The sequence below is a fragment of the Dromiciops gliroides genome, chromosome 4, assembly GCF_019393635.1.
Source record: "Dromiciops gliroides isolate mDroGli1 chromosome 4, mDroGli1.pri, whole genome shotgun sequence".
Lineage (NCBI taxonomy): Eukaryota > Metazoa > Chordata > Mammalia > Microbiotheria > Microbiotheriidae > Dromiciops > Dromiciops gliroides.
The window spans coordinates 395,157,351-395,179,382 of NC_057864.1; the positions used below are offsets into that span (position 1 = coordinate 395,157,351).

The following is a 22,032-nucleotide window of genomic DNA, read 5'->3' on the forward strand; positions in this document are numbered from 1 at the left end:
TAAAACTGATTTGACAATCATGCCTAAGTCAAGACGTAAAAAGGTGGGTGGAAGGAAGGAGTAGGATATATATGTAGCAACATAGCCTAGGAAATGCCCAAACAGGATATAGTGGGCTAAGTAAGTTTAGGGTGACTCAGTCCCAAAGCAAGATGTTTTAGTCCTAGGGTAAGATTTCAAGAGTTTCATAGATTAATTTCCACAGGGACTATGACACATCTAAAGTCCACGAGTAGGCCTTTTAGAGCAAAATACAGAGAGTGCTGGTCCAGGTAGGTAGAGTTGGGACAGTGGCAGTGGGGCAACTGGCAAGAAATGCCCTTCCTGAAATGTACAGCCCAGATTTGAACACATTACTCAAGTAGTCATCTGACCAGGAAAGAATGTAATGGAAGTATTACTTTTCTTCAAAACACTATTATGTTTTCCTTAATGCAAGCTATTGCATTAACCTTTTTTGTCTACCCAATCATACTGTTGACTCATAATGAATCTAGAGACCACCAATACCCCAAGATCTTTAAAAGAACCTGATTCCACGTTTAGTTCTGGTATTTGAAAGACTCTGAAGGCTCCTTTGATTAAAAAAAACATAGCCTATAATATGATGAATTTGTATTCAAACCAAAAATAATGTGGCTTCAGGATCTCAGCTGCATGGTTTTAAATGTATAGAATTGTGGTTCCTGAGTTAACCATGCCAGATTAAATGAACAAAACAAAACAGGATCGTGAGAAATAAAATTATAGTTAAGATCAGTCTACTAGAATCAAAGTTCTAAAACCAAAAGCTCTATTAACCTGAACACAGATCTCATGCCTGAACTTTATGGATATCAGAAGACAATAGGAAATTCCAAAAACTTTGTAAACTATAAAACAAGCTAGAATAGATTTGTTGTTGGAGGGCAGACAGAAGAAATGCAGGAGAACATCATTTAGTGTAGCACAAACAACAGCTGAGACAGAAATGGTAATGGATGCCTCAACTTAATACAGAGGTCAGTTAGGGTAACTTGTTCTGACCTAGAGCAGTTGGCCTCCAACTCATATGAGATGAAGAGTGACAAATGGTTCTCTACCCTACCAAGAATGAACAACTAATGGACAGAATTCGTCCAGTGGGAAAAGAAAGCAGGACATGTGTCATAATGGTAGGTCCCCTACACTAGGAGTCAAAAAACCCACTTTCTAGTCCCACCCAGCACTTTGATGATGATTGTGGTAAAATAAAAACAGAACAAAAATTGGAAACCATTCACTTGTAATGAGTTAGCCATGCAGAATAACTTTATTTTGTTTGCATTGGTGCTTTACAAATCAGATCTCATTTTGTTCTTGCCACAACCCTGGGAGACAGGTACTATTATTTTTCCTATATTAAAGGTGAGGAAACTATGGGAGATCGAGGTTAAGTGAGTTTCCCAGGATCACACAGCTTATAAATTGTACTCAGTTCTTCCTGACTCCAAGTTCAGAGCTCATCCACCTAGCTACTTCTAATAATATTTAATAATATGCCTCTACTAATTTCCTATATGGCTTTAGTTCTAGAACCTTGAAGTTGGAAGCAGGGTACATTGGAAAGAATGCTAGGTTTTGAGTCCTAGGACTGGACTACAGTCTCTGCTATTTATCACCTGTGTGATGTTGGGTAAGCCACTTAAATATTCTGGTCCTTGGTTTTCTCATCTATAAAAAGATAGGTGTCTTCACCTATGATCCTGTGTCCCAAATCATCTAATTTCACCACTCTCCCAATGCATGGTCCATCAGTTATCCCTTGCTCTCACCACATGGTCAGTCCACATTCTTTTCTGGTCATATACCTCTTATCATGTCTTTTAGGCTGCATCTTTTGAACAGTTAGTTCTTGTGTGGTAATGTACCATGACCCATTTACACCCACCCTGAACCTTCCCACTGCAGTTTAGGTGATTCAATTTTAATTTTTCAGAGAATGATATTCCATGACTCATATTCATACAATAACACCATCATTTTTGCCTATTGAGATATTTTTGAATACTGGTTCTGTCATTCATTAATATAACTTCATTGTTTTTGTTCTTGAATTTTTTAAACATTATCTCAGATTTTTCAATCAGAAAATATAATAAATGCACCTTCTAGTTCCCCATTCAAGTTGTTGGCAAAAATGTTGAACAGCAAAGTACAAATGACAAAGCCTACCAATAGAGATTTCCTTTATTTCCAACATTAATCCATTCATTAATTAACCATCTGTGTGTATTGATATTCTACTAGCTTCAGAGGCAACTAAAAATAACTATCACCTAGGTCATATTTCTTCACATATATCTACTGTGCCTCCTAGATGCCTATCACGCAGCCTAGCATATAGTAAGCACTTAATAAATGCTTTTTTGCATAACTGACTTCTTTCCCAATTACAAACTCTAAAATGATTTCCCCTGCTTCCCATTTTTCTTCACCAAACATTTTCTCCCTGATGAAAAGAATTAAATCCAAAGAATCAGTTCCTTTCATTGCTTTTTCTTCTTTTCAAGAAATGAAATTATCAGCAAGGCAAGGAAATAATTAATCAGATACCCTGCTTTTATAAGTGAGACTGCCAATAGATGTCCAGATACTGACTTTGGTTTTTTTTGTTTTGTTTTGTTTTGGTTGGTTGGTTGGTTTTTGGTGAGGCAATTGGGGTTTAGTGACTTGCTCAGGGTCACACTGCTAGTAAGTGTCAAGGGCTCTATCCACTGTGTCACCTAGCTGCCCCCAGACACTGACTGTAATCAGTATTAGTAAATCTTTATTCATCTCCTCAAGAGAATAATGTGGCATAATAGAAAGATACTGGATCTGGAGTTAAAACTTGAGTTCAAATTCTAGTTCTGCCACATGGATTCAGGGATGAGTCCAAAAGAAAAATTAACTTTTGTTTTGGTTTGGCAATATGGGTTAAGTGACTTGCCCAAGGTCACACAGCTTGTGTCAAGTGTCTGAGGCTGGATTTGAACTCAGGTTCTCCTGAATCCAGGGCAGGTACTCTATCCACTGTACCACCTAACTGCCCCTGAAAAATTAACTTTTAAGGTAAGTCTGGGTGTGAATCTATGATCCTCTGATTGGTATGGGTCATCTGTTATGTACTCTCAATATTAAATATTTCTCTTTTTCCCTGGTTTTTCCTCAATCCAGTGTTTTTACTTTGCATCTGTGCCTCAAATTCATTTACCTTAACAGTTGTTGTTTTGTTGAGTCATATCTGACTCTTGGTGATCTCATGTGGGATTTTCTTGGCAAAGATGCCAGAGTAGTTTGCCATTTCTTTCTCCATCTTAGTATACACTTCACTTTTTCCTCCCATTTTATTGCATCTGTTCCCTCCAAGCAAAGAATAACTTCCAGTTTCCTGTTCTAACCATGAATTCCATCCCAATTCTCTTAACTTCTTTATGCCTTAGTTTCCTCATCTGTTCTACCAATGCCCTATTTACCATACATGGTTGTTGTGAGCAACAATTGAGATAGTGGACGTGGAAACACATTGGAAAAGGCAACTCAGTGGAAATAAAGGTACTTGTACTATTGAACTGTGTATTCACATGTGATAAGGTCATCAGTAGCATCAACTTTAAAATACAAGGGACAATACAATACAGATACACAATATTGCCAGATGATAATTAGATTACTAAAGAGGAGAGCCTAATCAAACACTTGGTGAATATAAAACCTTTGGGACCTAATGATAGTATAATTTAGCTGTATTGTAATTAATGAATTGAGAAAAAATAGTCATTCAAGCACACAATGAACTCAACTATGATTTTTAAGTGTTCTTCTACATCCATCTGACCCCTAATATCTCTCTAGCTAAAAACATACTTACAATGTCATTGCCATCAGCAGCCATGGGTAAGGTCAAATCTGTAGAAACAAAAGCTGCAAGAAAAAGGATATGTAGTTAATATGAAGTAAAATATTCATAATAATATGCAAATATGTGATGGGGAAATTTTCTCATATTCTGGATTGATTGCTTTTGCAAGAAAAAAAAATCACATAATAGCTTTTATGACTAGGGAAATATGTGGACTAGGCCAGAAGTTAAAAATGAGTTGATAAAAGTGGGAGCATCTCCTTTGCTTGTCTATACAGTATTCTTTTAAGTACACAGCCAAGGACATGATCTGTAGATACAATGTTTTATTATACTTTTCAGGATTCAAAACAGAAAATTCCAAGAATTCCTCTCTGATGTTTATGTTTGTCCTTCTCTCTGTGAGGAGCTGTTAGTGTGGAGTCTGGGAAATGTTGATACTGCTAAAGTAATAAAAAAAGGAAAATTGCCCTGGGGTAAAGAAGCTTCAAGAAGCTTTCAGAAAGGTCACAATTTGCTCTGCCTCAGTTCTCCCAGCCTTTAAAATGGAGAGAAAAGCCCTTTTGATCCACCTCCATTAGTTTACTGTGTAGGTTTTCTTTTTAAAAAAAAATGAATATGTACAACATGACTTTTAAAAAGCAAATGTAAAAAGGGGAAAAGACACCTCCATTTTCAAACTGAAGAGAATTGGAAAATGATGGAACATCAAGAGAGTGCTGAAATTCTGCCCAGGGTATTGGTGTAGTGTGACCTTTTGTTGTTTCTTACAAGAAAAACAAAAATTTCCCAGTGACAACAGGAATCAATATGCTGACATTAACATGTTTCTTTCTACTTCATTTCCAAACCAAATTTATGCCTCAAACCATGCAGTTCAAAATTAATATTTACTTCCAATTTTATTTGCCAATAAAATATATTCCTTCCTTTCTCCTACTTAATTTCCACAGCAGGCACAAAGAGCCAAACATAGTTCTTCTACATAGTGGGCATAATGAATAGAGACCTGGACTTGGCATCAGGAAGACCTAAGTGCAACCACATCTCAGGTGCTTATTAACTGTGTGAAAATGGGCAAGGCACTTAATCCCTTAAAGTTAGTAATATGATAGACTACCCAGACTAACCAGCTAAAAGTGATTAGATAGAATCAGTCCCCTTATTTGTGAAACAGTGATAGCATCTACCTTGCAGGGCTGTTTGGAGTATCAAATGAGACATGTAAGTGTACATACCCATATATGTGTGTATGAAGGTGTTATGGGAGAAATTGATGGGGGGTTGGGGTAGGGGTCCTTGGAATTCCTCTTTAAAGAATTACACCCTCTCATAGACAAATCCAATTAGAATAAAATGATATTTTATTTGGATACTAGAGAAAGGAAACCAAGAGAGAAGTCTTTGGACTTCTCATGGGGAGAAGGCATGGCACAGAGGTGTGGCTCTCTGAGATACCTTTCTCCCCGAGCCAGAGACAAACAGATACTTTTAGAGTACTGATGGTGGTTCGATGAGGTGATCATCTGACCGTGAAAAGTTCCCTTATTGGGGGAATTCTATCTCCCACTGGTGGTGACTGGGGAAAGTTGGGTGAGGGGTGGCTCCAGATCTCTCAAGCCATCTCTCTCCCCCTGGCTCCACAAAGGCAGAAGCCACACCTAATCTTATGTCCCAGAGGAGTGAGGGAAACTGGAATGAAGGGTGGTGGTTCTGGAGCTAACTCAGTCCCCATCCAGTGCCACTCATCTCTTTAGGTGTGTCTATCCTTTTAGTTTCTCAAAGAGAAGTTTCTTTGATTTACCCCAGAAAACTTCTGAGGTACCCCAGGCCCATAATGAAGGTCTATATACATTAGAACCAATATAAATATTGGTGGTGGTGGTGGTGGTGGTGGTAGTAGTAGTAGTATTGGCAATGTAAGTGAAAATACATGATGTCTCAAAGTCTTAGTGTAGTTTTAAATTTTATTAACTTAAAATACGTATGTAGGTAGATGTTATAGTTAAATTTTAAAAGTGATCTAATTTCCACCACTGTTGCCTGAATAATGTATAACATTAACTAGAAGGGATTTTAAAACTTATGACAATCTCAATATACAAAAACTTCACAGTGGCTGTTTGCATGAATGTCTAGCTTCGTACAGAATCTGAATTAGACCAAAGCTCCTTATCCTGCTCCCAGAGAGTAGGTCTAGTTGTTCACTTAGAAAACTAAGGCTTGAGAGAGTATAAAACATGAAGAAGATTCCTGCTGATGACTAAGCTGGGGCAAAACATGGGGACCACACTACAGAAGGTGCTACCCCAAGGAGGGGGAGGAGAGGAAACAAACCCTGAGCTGATGAGAGGTTAGGGGTCCCCAAAATTATTATATACACTTTCATGCATTTCAAAAACCACCAGCTTTGGTTCCAAATCAAAACCATCACCAAAATGGGTCCAGGGCAGCTCAAAGACCCTTGGTTCCCACTGCAGCATGGTTTGAAGTAAGTCAAAACAACAAAATAATGTCCACTTGAAATCTGGACCAAACTTTTCCCAATCAGGAGTTGATGTTGGATATTAGCTAATGGTTAGGTGTTAAGTATGATTGCATATGAAGTCATTCCATTAAACATACATATTCCAAATAGATCTACTCTCTACCTTTCTTCTGAGAAACTTATTCATTCCACACAACATTTATTGAATGCCAAGTACAATATGTATCTACTATTCCTGCTTGACAGAACCTTACTTATGAATTTTTTCCTTGTTCCAGGGTTGGGGTGGGGGACATAGAGGGAGGGACAGGAAAACAGACAAGTGCCATGGTAAGATGGACAATCTAATTAGAGATCTTATGTGAGACCAAGACAAAAGTCTATGCCCAAATCTTCTCCTGGTTAACCTGTTGAGTATAATTATAACTAGATGCTAACTTTTTGCTCCATTCTTTCCTTTATTCACTTCTGTGAAACCAATACCCTTCCAAATCCTCTCTCTACCATGAGGTCTGTTTGTTGTTGTGCAGTCATTTCAGTCATGTCTGACTCTTTCGTGACCCCATTTGGGGTTTTCTTGGCAGATACTGGAATGCTTTGCCATTTCTGTCTCCAGCTTATTTTATAGATTAGAAAACTGAGGTAAACGGGGTTAAGAGACTTGCCCAGCCCAATTTGAACTCATGAAAATGTCTTCCTTATTCCAATCCTAATGATCTATCCACTTTACTACATATTTGCACCTCCTGAGATCTGTAACTACCACATTTCACATCTCTAAGATTTTCTCAAGAAAGAACCTTGCCTCTCACCTCCAAGCCGCTTGGCCCAAACTTAGGAATAAGCTTTCTCTGAGAGTTTGCTTTACAGGATATTGATTCTTCCTGCCAAAAGTTCAGGTAAGACATCTCTCCTCATTATAAATAACTTCTATAGAACTTGCACTTTCTGTTATCTTAACATTTTGTCATAATAACCACACAGTTAAAAAAATCACCTGCCCAATCTGTAGAATATGGAGATGAAACAAACCTGATTCTCATTCTCTCTGCTGTGAATCAGCGAATGAAAGCAAACCTTTTGAAGTCAGTAAGAAAAGGAAGGCGGTATATCATTTACTCATAGCTGTCCCCCACATCACAGCTTCTCCTGGCCTTCAGACTATTCTTTGTTATTGTTTTGTTTGGGTGAGCAGTTTAAGAGTTTCCACCCTTGTTTTATGCCTCTGTTGCAGTTTCACCCTGGAAACTCACTGCATGCCTATAGCCTGCTCATCCTAGACATCTACCTGCCAATACCGGCTTCCTTCTCCCATCGATGAGTTCCTCCCTCCCAGGGCTCCAGTTTTGAAGGACTCAGGCAGACCCATTTTCATTCCCCTCCAGTAGTGCTTCTGACTTTCCAGTCTGAGACACCATGCCCCTTCAGGTTACCCCCAGCCTTCCTCCCTGCCCTCCACATTGCCCCCATTCTATTTTATACCTCCCTTTGGTGTGTTGTCTCACAATTAGACTGTATGCTCCTTGAGGACAGGACTTGTCTTTCTTTTTCTTGTATTTGGATTCTCAGAGTTTCAGCACATAGTAAGATTTTAATAAATTCTGGTTACCTTGCCTAGTTGAATCTCATATCACCTCTCACCCAGACTACAGAAAAAGCCTCCTGACTAGTTTGCTGTCTCAAGCTTCTTCTGCCTTCTAATCCATCTAGTACCTACTGGTCAAGCTGATCTTTCTTAAGCACAGAATAGATCAAATCCTCCATTACACATTTAAAGTCCTTCCTAGGCTTTCTCCAAACTACCTTTCCAGGCTTATTGCATGTTACTTACCATCTCTCTCTCTCTCTCACACACACACACACACACACACACACACATACACACACACACACACACACACACACACACACACACACTCTCTCTCTCTCTCTCTCTCTCTCTCTCTCTCTCTCTCTCTCATCAAATTGACCAACTTCCTATTCCCCTCCATGACATTCCATCTCCCATCTCCATGCCTTTACATAGGCCACTTCCCTTCATACTAAAGCCATGAGTATATTCCCTCTACCATTAAGTCTCTTAGAAGCTCAGTTCATGAGGCTGTCCAAGCTACACGGGGCTTATCCAGCTGCTCCACCAAAATTGCTCTATGTAGATTTTACACTAACTTCTCTTTGAACATGGTGTTCCACTCCATACTACCCTGTGCAATACAAATTCCTTGAAGTCAAGGTCATTTTTAATATCCTCAGGATCTAGTTAAGGTATGTATAGATGCTTACTGAATAAATAAATGAATTAACAAAAGTGTCATTTAAGAAGGAACACAGGCATGGGAAATCTAAGGAAAATTTGATGGCAAGACAAAAGAACCATTTTTTTTAAATCATCTCTCCTCTTCCCTTTCTAAATATAGTGCAAATAGTATACAATCAGGTAATTTCTTTATTGAAGTTGACCTGTATAAGAAAAAGGACCAAAGAAAATATTTGTTTCACAATTAGTTATTGCAGAATTCTCCTACCCACATCAACAAAACACTGTTTATATGGTCTGTGGGTAATGGAAATAGCATAGTGATACAGAACCAAGTATATGAAAAAAACAGCACCCAGTCCTGAAACCATTTTAAAAAGAAGAAATTAAATTCAGTTTTTTACCACTTTTCAGTAAGAATGTTTATTAGATTATTCAGTGGCATTCTTTAAAGTGGGATTTAGTAGCTACTCCCCCTCTTAGCAGATGTTTAGATTATATGCTGGAATTATTACCCAACTATGGTATAATCTAGGTAACCCTGAAATATGTGAGAGTGCCTCTAAAAAGAACCTTTTCTGGGGCTGATGAATTTAAGATAAATATTCCTTTGCTAATTTTTGTTTGACTAAATTCCATTACAACCCAAAATCTCAGTATAACAAAAAAGTCCAAAACTTACTCCCATGATATTTTAGAGGTTTTTTAAAAAATCTAATACCATGAAAGAACGTCCTATGGTATTCACTTTACTGGGATTGGTCTATAGGCAATCAGGATCCAACCTTTGAGTGATGGTACTTCTGAAGGAAATGGTCCCTCTTCACAGGAAGACTCCTCTGAGTCAATTGAGCATCACTGTTCCTGAGAAACAAGTTGAAAAACAGTTTTATAATCATGTGCAACAAATGTGGCATTATCGACTTCCTCTGGGGTTTGTGGTTCTGATTTATCCTACTCATATACTCCATGCAACATGTGTTAAACCAGATACATGTGAAGAAATCAGAGAAAAACAGGAGGAACCTGGAGTAACTTCTCAGGAGCAACTTTTCAGGAAAAGAGAACAAATTTTAGAGATTGAAAATTACAAAACAATTTTTTTTAAATCCTTGTGATATAACATCTCGGTAATGAGTTCCTACATTTCCATTGGAACACAGTGCTTTGAAGATTGATTAAGATCATAATGGAACAGAGAAATGAAGCAAAAGGGGTCAATACCAGGCTTATTACCTGGTTTAATTCAATTTTTCTAAATGTCATCTACTATGGAAAGTTGTTTCCCTTATACTTTGTAAAATGTGTTCTCAGGAATGATGTTTTTGCCAAATTTGAAAACATTAGGGTCAAGTTAGCCCAGTAATATTATAAACAGTGACCTTCTTTAGGGGAGGATGTTGATCCTGAAAATTTAATAATTATTTCCTCTGCTAAAAGTCTTTGGGGGTTAGAGACTCCTAGTGTGTGTAGCTTAACTGCATTTCAACGTATTCTTTGCAAAAGAAGTTGAAAGTAAACATTACTATAAGAAGTAAGCCAGAACTACAGGCTTATCTCTAAAACTGGCTGTCATAAATAGGTTTTAAAATGGGAGATCTCAATGATTCAAAGTATCTTAGGCAGGGTCAAACTAGTCTCTGAAGAGGAGCTGGGAGTAAAATTTCATTTTAAAAATAAGAATGCAATGAATTTGTGCAAAGGTGCTTTTCTTTCACAAAACTCTATGAAAAACATTTCCTATTACCACAGCCACAATATGTAGCAAAAAAGACTCTATATATGTAACCAAAGACTTAGTTTCAAATCCTGACTTTGCTGTTATAGGTAATAAATCTATGTGACTTGGGTCAGATCACTTCACCTCACTGGGCCTGTTTCCTTATCTGCAAAATGGCTAAGTTGGTCTTGATGATTTATAAAGTCCCATACTCTACTCTTATCTGTGATTCTATGAAAAACCATCATCTTTTAATAATGCTATTTGACAACTTATTTCAGAAAATATAGGGTGAAAAACAGTGGCATAAGGCACATAGAAAGAAGGAATAAAGGACATTTTGAATAGAACAAATGCAATTCAAGATTCTAAAAGCAACAAATTCCAAATGAAGATGGAACCAATAGCAGGTAACTTATACTACCTAGGAATACTTTCTCATTTAAATGAAATATGTAAGATTTCATTTATGCACATTGCAGGATGGCACCAAAATAGAAATAAAGAAAACTCATGAACAACATATTCTTTAAACTTAATGAAACGGAATCTGACAAGACTTCACTCAGGTACACAAATTACCCAAAGCTCATGAAAGCCATTTGGGTAAAGAGTGTTACTCTTCATCTGGAGAACTCAGAGAAAGAGGAAACAGAAAGCTCTAGTCATTCTTAGAGCAGAACTACCTTAGGTCAACAAACCCATAACATGTGTGGCAATAAGAAGAGCTACAGACCTAACATCCGGATGTGTCAGTCTGCGTGCAAAAGGAATAGAACGTCACTGTTGTGTTATAGTTGAAAGCAGCAATTCGGGGGGAAGCAAAAAAAGAAAGGAAAAAGAAAAAGAAAATTCACCTCCCCTTCAGGGAAAGAAAAGGGCATGAAATAAATCCACAAGTCGGCTTCTTAGCACATTCCATTGTCATGGTAGGGTGAGGAGAAGACAGAAAGCTACAATATGTGAACATCTGTCTGGCATCCATTCACCAGCACAATGCCTAGGTGATCCTTCCATTAACATGAACACAACCAGGAGTTCAGCAGATAGGAGTTACAGTTTGGGCACATGCACCTTCTGAACTGGCATCTTCACAGGATCAACAAGTGAATCAGGGAGCATTTATTAAGTACCTATTATTTGCCAGACCTTGTGCCAATCTCTTGTGCCAAAAATTAAATAGTCCCTGCCCTCAAGGGCAGAGGTTTCTAACTAAGTGGTACAGTGGATAAAGCACCGGCTCTAGAGTTAGGAAGACTCGAGTTCAAATCTGCCACTTACTAGCTCTGTCACTAAACCACCATCTGCCTCAATTTCCTCAACTGCAAAATGAGGGTAATAATAATACCTACCTCTCAAGGTTGTTGTGAGGATCAAACGAGATATTTAGCACAATGTCTGGCACATAGCAGGTGTTTAATAAATGTTCCTTTCCTCTTCTCTCCTTTCCTTTTCTCTTCTGTCTTTTCTCAAAAAGCAGTTTGGGTCAGTTTGCCTACAGTATGAATTTCATAAGTATAAGTACATTCCATCCTATGTAATAAATAGAAATAAGATGAGAAAATGATGTTTTGGGCCATGGGCCATGGCATCATCTGTGTTTCTCCAATTTTTCATTTGATTCAAGCCCAATATAACACCCCGACTCCATTTTTTTAAATTATTTTAGAAGCTACTCTCTCCTTTTCACTACTTTTTCTCTTTTATATTATTGTCCTCTCTATTCACTTTACTGTTTCTCCTTTCTTCTGACTCTATGCTCAAACAATGAACTGGCAGATGGTAGGAAGAGTTTATTTTTTTTAATTATGATTAAAAATACTTTCCAACACAATAAATATACTGTAATCTATCACATTAAGAGACTAGCAAGGCTCTCACACACTTGTCCTTCATAATTCACACATTGCCTGTCATCTCTTTGACAATCTAGAAATGAATTTTTAAAACCTCTACAAATCTAAAAATCCTGGTTTTAGCCAAAAAATTTTAATCCCTGTCACCATTAAACTTCTTACCACAGACTGAAGCACGAGGCATCTCTACTAAGTGTCTGACAAAATTTGTCATTTTTTTCCTCCTTACAGATGGGAACAACTATAGGGCAGCGAGGTCACACATTGGATAGAGTGATGCCCCTGCAGTCAGAAGGACCAGAGTTCAAAACTGGCCTCAGACACTTACTAGTTGGTGACCCCAGTCAAGTCACTTAATCCAGTTTGCCTTAGTTTTCCTTATCTGTAAAATGAGTTAGAAATGGCAAACCATTCCAGTATTATTGCCAAGAAAACCCCCAAATAGGGGTTAGCTAGGTGGTTCAGTGGATAGAGTGCCAGGCCTGGAATCAGGAAGCCTCAAGACACTAGCTATAAATCCTGGGCAAGTCACTTAACCCTGTTTCCCTCAATTCCTCATCTGAAAAAAAGAGGTGGAGAAGGAAATGGCAAACCACTCTAGTATCTTTGCCAAGAAAACCTCAAATAGGGTCATGAAGAGTCAGACACAATTGAAACTACTGAATAACACCACCACAACAACATAAGATAAAGGAATGTGAACTATGTTAGATATTGTTAGAAGTACAATCCCCATTATGCCCTTGATCTGGGTGTAGACATGGCTGACGGGAGAAAGGTGTTTGATCCTGAGCACCATTTTCTAGGCCCATGGATCTACATTAGCAGGATGGCAAAACCTGCCCTCACTTCAGGAATGGCCTTTCCACATCAGACTCACTCCTAATCCAAAGAAATCCTTGGTTGTTGCTAGGGGCAATTCTGGCCTAAACTGAAGACTCTAGTGGTTTGTTTTGTCTAGCAACTCCCTCTACCCTTGAAGAATTTCTAAGAGTTGATTATTACTCTCAGGAAAACCCTGGAATCACTGATCTCCCATCACTTTCCTACATCTCAGAAGACAATCCCTACTGTGAGCATGTCTCTTATATCCTGGAGTAAGTCTTCCAGGTCTGTATCTATCACAGCCATGCATTGAAGGAAGGTCTAAGGCTTCCTAAACACTCCTCAGTTTAGAGGCTCACCTGACCTTGATGCTGGTTTAGCCTCATCAGGAGGCTAAGTTGGCCAAGGGATATCCCAATGATCTGTACTCACCTGGCCAAAAAGAACTGGCAGTTAACCTATTTGTATGGGACCCTTTCCCAGAGTTGCTGATAAACAACTCAATTGTCTGACTTAAATGTTATCTCTTTTCTAACTCCCGTTTGACAGTTAATGAGCAATGACACATTTCAAGTAGAGCATAAGAAAAGGAGGTCAGCAAACTGACTTACCTTTCCCTGAATAACATCCAATAGATTTTGTTGTACTATAATTGAGAGGCTTCACCATTGCTTTTTTCTGGTTATGATCCATTCTCATTTGAAAGGGATTTAAACTTGATGCTTTGGTTTCCCATCAGCATAATTGCTAGACTTCTAAGGCCTTTTATACATAATAGCCATCAGAATAATCTTGGTATTTTCTTCTTAATTAGCATCCTGGCTAGAATTGCAGCAAAGGATCCTTTCCAAGGCTGATCAGGGAGCAGCCAACAGCCAAAGCCCATCCCTGGTAGCAGCATCTGTAGTTAGATGCCTTTAATAGGGACTATTCTGGTCATCCTTTTTCATTCACTAGGGAGAATTTGAGGGAAATATCTAGTAAGATACCCAGAAAGCACATTCTTAATGAATCCATAGTGATGCCTTTATTAAAAGGTTAGCCTTCCCTGTAACCCTAAAGTGTATCCAAAGAGCCACCTAGTGGTTAAAAAAATGAAGGACAGTATTTAGTTTGATACTAAATTTAACTATTGTCTTCTATGTGTTTGCTTAATCTACTTCCACCCCGTAGAAAGTGATCTCTATCTCTGTTCCTAAAATACTTTGTCTGGCTCTCTTCTTTGCTCCTATAATATTGTACTTTTGTATCACACTTATTTCTGAACAGGTCCTAGCTTATACTTTCCTCTTCCTCCTCCTTCACTCCCATTAAATTGTTACTGCTTGCCATTTTATTATCTGTGCACCCAGCCCTCCTAGTACTGAGCACAGAGCAGGTACGTTAAAATATTTGTTGAATCGAATCAAATTTCTACTGGAGACCCAATGTGGAATTGGATGCACTGCCATGTACAGTAGAAAGTCAACTGAATTTCAAGAGAGAGGAGCTGAATTCAAATCTTAAATTTTGCCACATGCATGACTTTTGGCAAGTCCCTTCAACACTCTGAGCTTTCACTTCTAGTTAAAAAGGCCAAGGTCTCCCACTGCATTCTGGGCCATCGCCAGTCATCTTGACTTATATTTTGCTGCTGGACTCCTATGACTCTGGAGGAGAGAGTGGAGCTGATGACTTTGCACTGCCCTGCCTCACTTAAATCCAATTCACTTGCAAGTCAAGACATCACCCTCCTGATATCCCCATTCCTCTTCAAGAACAAAGGACAGGGCAGCTAGGTGGTACAGTGGATAGAGCACTGGCCCTGGAGTCAGAAGGACCTGAGTTCAAAGCCGACCTCAGACACTTAACACTTACTAGCTGTGTGACACTGGGCGAGTCACTTAAGCCCAATTGCCTCACCCAAAAAATTTTAAAAAGAACAAAGGACAGACAACAAAACAACAACAACTTTCACTTCCATCTGTAGAATTAAGAGGTCGAACTAAATAATGTCTAGTGTTTCTTCTGATCCTATGATCTGAATTGAACTTATTTCTGGTATCATTGAAGCCTTTTCTAAAAAATGAAGTTACTAAATCTAAGTTGTATGCAAACAAAAATATTTGTTTCCATGACTTTGAGCTAGTAACAGAATATATATGAGCATCAGAGTAAAAGCAAGGGGTTGGACAAGATGATTTCTAGAGTGACTTCCAACTCTAAGTCTATGATCCACTATAAATTATCTTTTATTAGGCCACTTAATTTATACCACCTCAACTATAATTAAGAACTAATACAAATATTGCTGTGATAAATTTTAACTGACTGAATTCTTCCCTACTCGGCCTCAGTACACAATTTTTCTTTATTTTTTCCCTTCAATATATATGTTCTGGGGTTTCCCAATTGCTTTTTAAATGAAGCCAAAGATAATAATTATAGCAATAATCATGACCAATATTTATGTAACATTGTAAAGTTTGCAAAGTGCTTTGTGTAGGGAGGGAGAGGGAGAGGGAGAGGGAGAGGAAAAGGAAGGGAGGGAGAGAGAGAGGGAGGGAGGGAGGGGGAGAGAGAGAGAGAGAGAAAGTTAGTTTCATTTGGTTCTCACAACACCCCTGTTGAGGTGGGTGCTATTGTTATCCTCATTTTATGGATCAGGAAGCTGAAGCAGAAAGAGGTCAAATGATTTGCCCAGAATTACATAACTAACAAGTGTCTATGAAGGATTTGAATTTAGGCCTTCTTGACTCCAACTCATTCACTCATGCCTCACTTTTGTGTCTAATCAACTTCCTGCCTCTACCCGTTTTGTCTGCTATGTATCTTCTTATTCTTTCTGACTTCTCTCTCCCTCTATTCAAAGTAGTCTTGTCCATTTATACACATTGACCAAATTTTTCTATAATATTTTCCTATGTATGACTCACATTTCTCTTCATAATACTAAAATTTTGTTATGACAAATATTGCTGGATATGAGAGGTATCTGTAAAAGTTTACAAATCTTTTTGTTTCATAAAACTTATTTTTCTTATAATGGATTTAACCCCATAGACTTGTAAAGCTGGAAACAATAATTTAGTCTAATTCCTTCAATTTACACTTGAAAAGGGGCAGCTAGGTGGCACAGTGGATAGGGCACTGGCCAATCGGGAGGACCTGAGTTCAAATCTGGCCTCAGACACTTGACACTAGCTATGTAATCCTGGACAAGTCACTTAATGCCAATTGCCTCACCAAAAAAAAGAAAAAAGAAACCCTGGTTTTAAAAAGAAAGAAGGAGGGGCAGCTAGGTGGTGCAGTGGATAGAGTAGTGGCCCTGGAGTCAGAAGGACACGAGTTCAAATCCGGCCTCAGTCACTTGACACTGGCTGTGTGACCCTGGGCAAGTCACTTAACCCCAATTGCCTCACCAAAAAAAAAAAAAAAAAAGAAAGAAGGAAAGAAGGAAAGAAAGAAAGAAAGAATGACAATCTCTTTTGGTATTCTTATAGAAAAGATGGAGCAATATGGGCCACATGATAGCAAGTTGAATGAAAAGATTAAATAGCTGTCAAATCAACAAGGATTTATTAATTGCCCACTATGTGCCAAGGAGCAAAGGGGAATAGCAAATGTCCTATAGCTTATGGAAAATCAAGATTTTACTCTAAAACCCCTTGTAAACTGTGCACTGTGAATCTCTTTATCCATGTTGCTATATACTGGTTCCCTGGCTATCTCCCTCTATACAAAGCACTCCCTGGAGTGCTTCAAAAGAAATCCCCTTTAAGTACTTAGGAAGTTACTGTACTATTGTCAAGAAGCATGGAAAGGAGTGAGGTGGCCTTCTCCCCATGGGACACCTAATATTTGGGGATCACCATAGCAACAGTATTGTAGGCCCCCTGAAGTTGATATCTGTCTATGTCTGTCTGTCTCTCTGTCTCTCTGTGTCTGTCTGTCTGTCTGTCTCTGTCTGTCTGTCTCTGTCTGTCTATCTCTCTCGATATCGCAGTTCTCTTTCCCTTCCTTTCTTTTAGTTTAAAGCTTTTATGATTGGATTTGCAAGATTCCAGTCAAAAACATTCCTTTTTAAAAAAATAATTGTGTTGATATCTTTTGTTTTATATCACCTATATCCCCTAATCTATTCTCCCCAACTCCCACTGCAGAGCCATACAATATGACAAAGAATTAAAAAGAGGAAATAAAACCATTTCAACAAAGCTTGCTAACACATTTTTAAAAACCTTTTTTTAAAAAAAAAATGACATCATGTATAATTTTCCATTTCCATAGTCCCCCATCTCTACAAAAAATGGGGGCAGAGAGGTACCTTTTCATATCTCTTTTTGGGGGTCAAATTAGTGCACTATAACTTTAGAACATTCTGTTTCAATTGTTTTTTTGTTCTTTCTATTTACATTGTTATAAAACTTGCAGATAGTTTTCCTTGTTCTGCTAATCTTTTCTTCAGTTTTTGTCTTCCCGTGTTTATCAGTTTTCATCATCCTCATTTCTTTTTTTTTTTTTCTGGGGCAGTGAGGGTTAAGTGACTTGGTCATGGTCACACAGCTAGTGTCAAGTGTCTCAGGCCGGATTTGAACTCAGGTCATCCTGAATCCTGGGCCACTGCCTTATCCACTGGGCCACCCAGCTACCCCCATCCTCATTTCTTATAGCACAGTAATATTGGCTTACATTCATGTATCGCATGTTTAGTCATTTCCTAATCAATGGGCCTCACTCGCAAATTAGTTTTTCTTACTCCAAAAAGTGCTGCTTTAAGTATGTTGGTGTACATTAAATATTTCTTTCTTTCCTTTCTTTCTTTCTTCCCTTAACCTTAATTTTAACTTTTAATCTTTAACCTTGTAATCTTTAACCTTAATCCTTAACCTTTTAAATACTTAGCTTTAGCATGTGCCTAGCAGTAAGATGAATGGGTCAAAGGGTATGGAAAATAAATACATTCTCACCAGCTATTCTCAGGTATATGCCATCCCTGGTCAGGAGCTTGCTATTCTTAAATTTATACCAGGGTCAAGAAATCCAAATTGTATTTTCTAACATCATATTCCTAACCAACCGTTTCCTTTCTAGATAAATTTTTTCTCTTTTTAAACCCTTGACTTTGCTGATCATCAGTAAACAAAAAAACCTATGGTCAAAGACATTTATTTTCTTGCCTATGATTATCTATCATCTATATATCTAATCATCTATCATCTATCTATCATCTATCTATCCATCCATCCATCTATTTTTCACTCACATACATACATCTATATGTAATTAGGCTTTTGTGTATACCCAGAGCACTTAACACTCCCACTTGTGTGGTAGAAGTTTTATATTGGCTCCATAGCCAGAACAACCTGGTTTTTGTTTTTTTTTTAATCGACCTGACTGAGGCACAGTCACTCTCTCTTTCTGATGGTATCCAAAGAAGTAAAAGTCTCAGTTACTCATAGCATAGGGACCATATACTAAGCTGAGTATGGAAAAGATCCATCCTCCCTTCCTTCTTAGACCCTGTGATCCCAATAAATAGTCCTAGGATTTTAATATTGTTCTGTTTGTTCTTTTCCAGTTTGAGATACAAGGAGTAGAGTCCCACACCTGGGAAAGAAAGTCATGGCAATGATGAAGTCAAGGCCAGTGGCCACTGCCCACTCCTCAGGGAAGCCCTGAGAAGCCAGAGGCCTTTGTATGTGGAACTCAGTGAGACTGATGCTATGTGAAAAATAAATTTAGCTGTGAACTTTGGACCCCAGGTATTGGGGAAAATGTTTGTATGTTTATTCTTGCTATACCTTTAAAGCAAATATTCCTTTGAAAAAATTAAGGGTAAAATGAAATGCGGCACCTTGGCCCCTAAAATTGGAGGAAAAGAATTAGTGGGGACTTGTATCAAAGGCAGAGATGAAAGATGCACGTAAGGGTACCAGAGAACCCTCAGGGATGGGTGACTATAATAAAAAGTAGAACATGGCAGAGTCCTCTAAGAATCAGGTTTGAGGCTGTCAAAGCTTGGAATGAACTGGAACTGACGAGAAAAGACAAGGACAACAATAAATACGTGAGTGTGTATGTGTGTGCATGTGTGAACACGTGTTTATAGCCACATTGAGGAAGAAGGGGAAAAAAGAGACATGATACCACTCTTAGTTTGTGAAAAAGAAATAATAATAACAAAAACATAATCATAGCAATCTGAAGTTTACATTGGCTCCATAGGCAGTACAACCTGCTTCTTTAAATCTACCTGAATTTAGGGGCAGCTAGGTGGCACAGTGGATAAAGCACTGGCCCTGGATTCAAGAGGACCTGAGTTCAAATGTGACTTCAGACACTTGACACTTACTAGCTGTGTGACCCTGGGCTAATCATCACTTAACCCTCATTGCCCTGCAAAAAAAAAAAAATCTACCTGATTTTAAGTACCTATGAGTACTTTTGAGTTCCTTTACTGTAGTCTTCATCCCCAGGTCTGTCCAGGAGTTTTCTATAGAGAGACTGAACATTTCTTCCCTTCCCAGAGAATAAGTCTTTGCTATTCTTTTTTTGGGGGGGGCGGGGGGGGCGGGAAAGGGATGGGGGCAGGGAGGAACAGTTGAAGGATACTGTGCATTCAAGAATGTAACTGGTGGTGTATTTAGTATATTATTAAACACTTTTCACCCAATTAAATGTTTTAATATTTCAATATCCTGGTGAGTAACTGACTGTTTAGGCCTAATTTAACTTTAGATACAACCAGGTAATCTCTACTAGATAAGGCCCCAAAACTTATCTTTTCTTCCTATATTGAACCAACATAATTTGGGAACCACCAAGTGGAAGAACAGCACTGTTATATCACCATAATTTGAACCTAAGTCTAGAGGGAGACCCAAGGGTGATTAGACTCTCATGGGCTACAATCACATATACCCAATGAATCATTTTGATTGAAACTTTCATCAAAGAAGAACCAAGTGCCTTAATAATGATTCACAAAATTAACCTCAGGATTACTCTGAGTTATGTTCCAATGTTTCCATTTTAGGAATGAGCCAATACATCACAAGGGAATTCAGTCCCTTGTGTACTCTTTATAGATTTTAATAGGAAAAACTATGATATTTCCCCTGAAGGCAGTAAAGCAAAAGGAACAAGAAAAGTCTGGGATCATGGGTCAGTTTGCTGCCTCTGAACAGTTTTTCCCTTTTAGACACAATCTACAAAGCCAATATTCTAGGAGATGGTCAGGGAGAGCTTTCCAGTAATAATTCATGGAAATGACCTCAAAAGATGTCAGAGTTTTCTTATTCTTTAACTCCTCCTCAGTCTTCAAATTTTGTTCTGTCTCTTTAGAAAGTTGGGTACAGACTTTTCTACCAGGCAATCACAGAAGTACATGAAATTCTTTGCCAGACAAATAATCTCTCACTTACTCTCTAGACAGTATGAAAAGTAGGCCTAACCTCTTAAAGAATAAAGGTCTTTATAAGCATTTATTCACAAAATAATTCTCCATTTCTACTTAAGATTTCTTTTCCCACTGCTTATGTTGGTATATATTTTTCTGGAAATCATAAAACATTTTGAGATGGTAATACCTTTTAAGTCATCTATTACTTTCTTGCCAAGTCACAAAAATTTTACCTTCAATTCTCTTTTTTTAAGACCCAAGCAATCCCTTTGGAGTCTGTTGATTCTTTTGTTTGTTTTTTGTTTTTTGCAGGGCAATGAGGGTTAAGTGACTTGCCCAGGGTCACACAGCCAGTTAAGTGTCAAGTGTCTGAGGCTGGATTTGAACTCAGGTCCTTCTGAATCCAAGGCCAGTGCTTTATCCACTGCACCACCTAGCTGCCCCCTGATTCTTAATTATAGGCATTAGATCAGAACCTGCACATACCGCCAAAAGAAAAATTCTTTCTATTTCCTATATCCCATTGTGAAGTAATTCATCATTGAGGCCACAAATCCAATAGGCACAATGAAAGAAAGAGAAGAAAGAAAATCCTACCGTTTCTTGTGTAGCATTACAGCTCACACTTTCTAGAGAGGCATTACAGTTTATATATTGATAAAGAACAATACACATTCTCTGGGTCATGGACAAATTGGAATAATCAGATTTAGGATAGGGAGAAACCTCAGATGACATGTAATCCAAACCCCACTCAAATTAAAAATCCCTTCCTCAACATTCCCAACAAGTAGTTATCCAAACTCTGCCTGAAGACATCAATGACAGGTTGCTCACCAAAAATTTTAGTGAGAGTGACAATTATAGCTTCTAGAACTGGCAAGGGACTAAGTCACTCAGCTCATTTTACATATGAGGCAATGGGGGCAAATAGGGCGAAGTGACTTGCCCAGGATCATATAGCTAGTACGTGTCTGAGTCCAGATTTGAACTCAGGATGATAAGTCTTCCAGACTCCATGCCTAGCACTCTATCTGCTATACCACCTAGCTGCCCCTAGATCATCTAAAGTAATCTAATCTTATTTTGAAAATAAAAAACTGAATTATTTGTCCAATGTCACAATAATTTTATTATAATCATAGCTAACACATATAACCAACTATACACACAAACCCTTATACATATTTATACACACAAACACAAACTCAGACTTTTTTACTATCCTGCACTGTGCACTTTACAGTTATTTTCATTTGATCCTCACAACAACCTTGCAAGGTACATGCTATTATTATCCCATTTATGGATAAGGAAACTGAGGCAAGCAGAGGTTAAGTGATTTGCCCAGGGTCACACAGTTAATAAGTATTTGAGGCAGAATTTGAACTCAGGTCTTCCTGATTCCAGGCTTAGCACTCTATCCAGTGTGCTACCTAGCTACCATACAATATAATACAATGCGATGCATTAATCTTTGTACTCCAGAACATAATAGTATAGTGCCTTGTACTTAGTAGGTATTTAATAAATGTGTGTCAAATTGAAACGAAATGAAATTCATTCATAGTATAGGGAGCAGAATGAACAAAGACAAGGAGGCAGTAAAGGATAAGGCATGGTTGGCAGCAGGTAGG

At 38.2% G+C, this 22,032-nt stretch overlaps 1 protein-coding gene across 1 annotated transcript in view; it reads right to left on the minus strand.

Annotated features, from left to right (window-relative positions):
* Window positions 1–9,415, minus strand: part of IPCEF1 (interaction protein for cytohesin exchange factors 1) — a 120,853-nt gene extending 111,438 nt beyond the window's left edge. Inside the window, exons 1-2 of the mRNA XM_043964260.1 lie at window positions 9,393–9,415; window positions 3,872–3,924 (exon numbers count right to left, since the gene is read on the minus strand). Coding sequence (XP_043820195.1) covers window positions 3,872–3,895 — 24 coding nt within the window. The 5' untranslated portion in view covers window positions 3,896–3,924; window positions 9,393–9,415. The remainder of the gene's footprint in view (window positions 1–3,871; window positions 3,925–9,392) is intronic.
* Window positions 9,416–22,032: the final 12,617 nt, after the last annotated feature.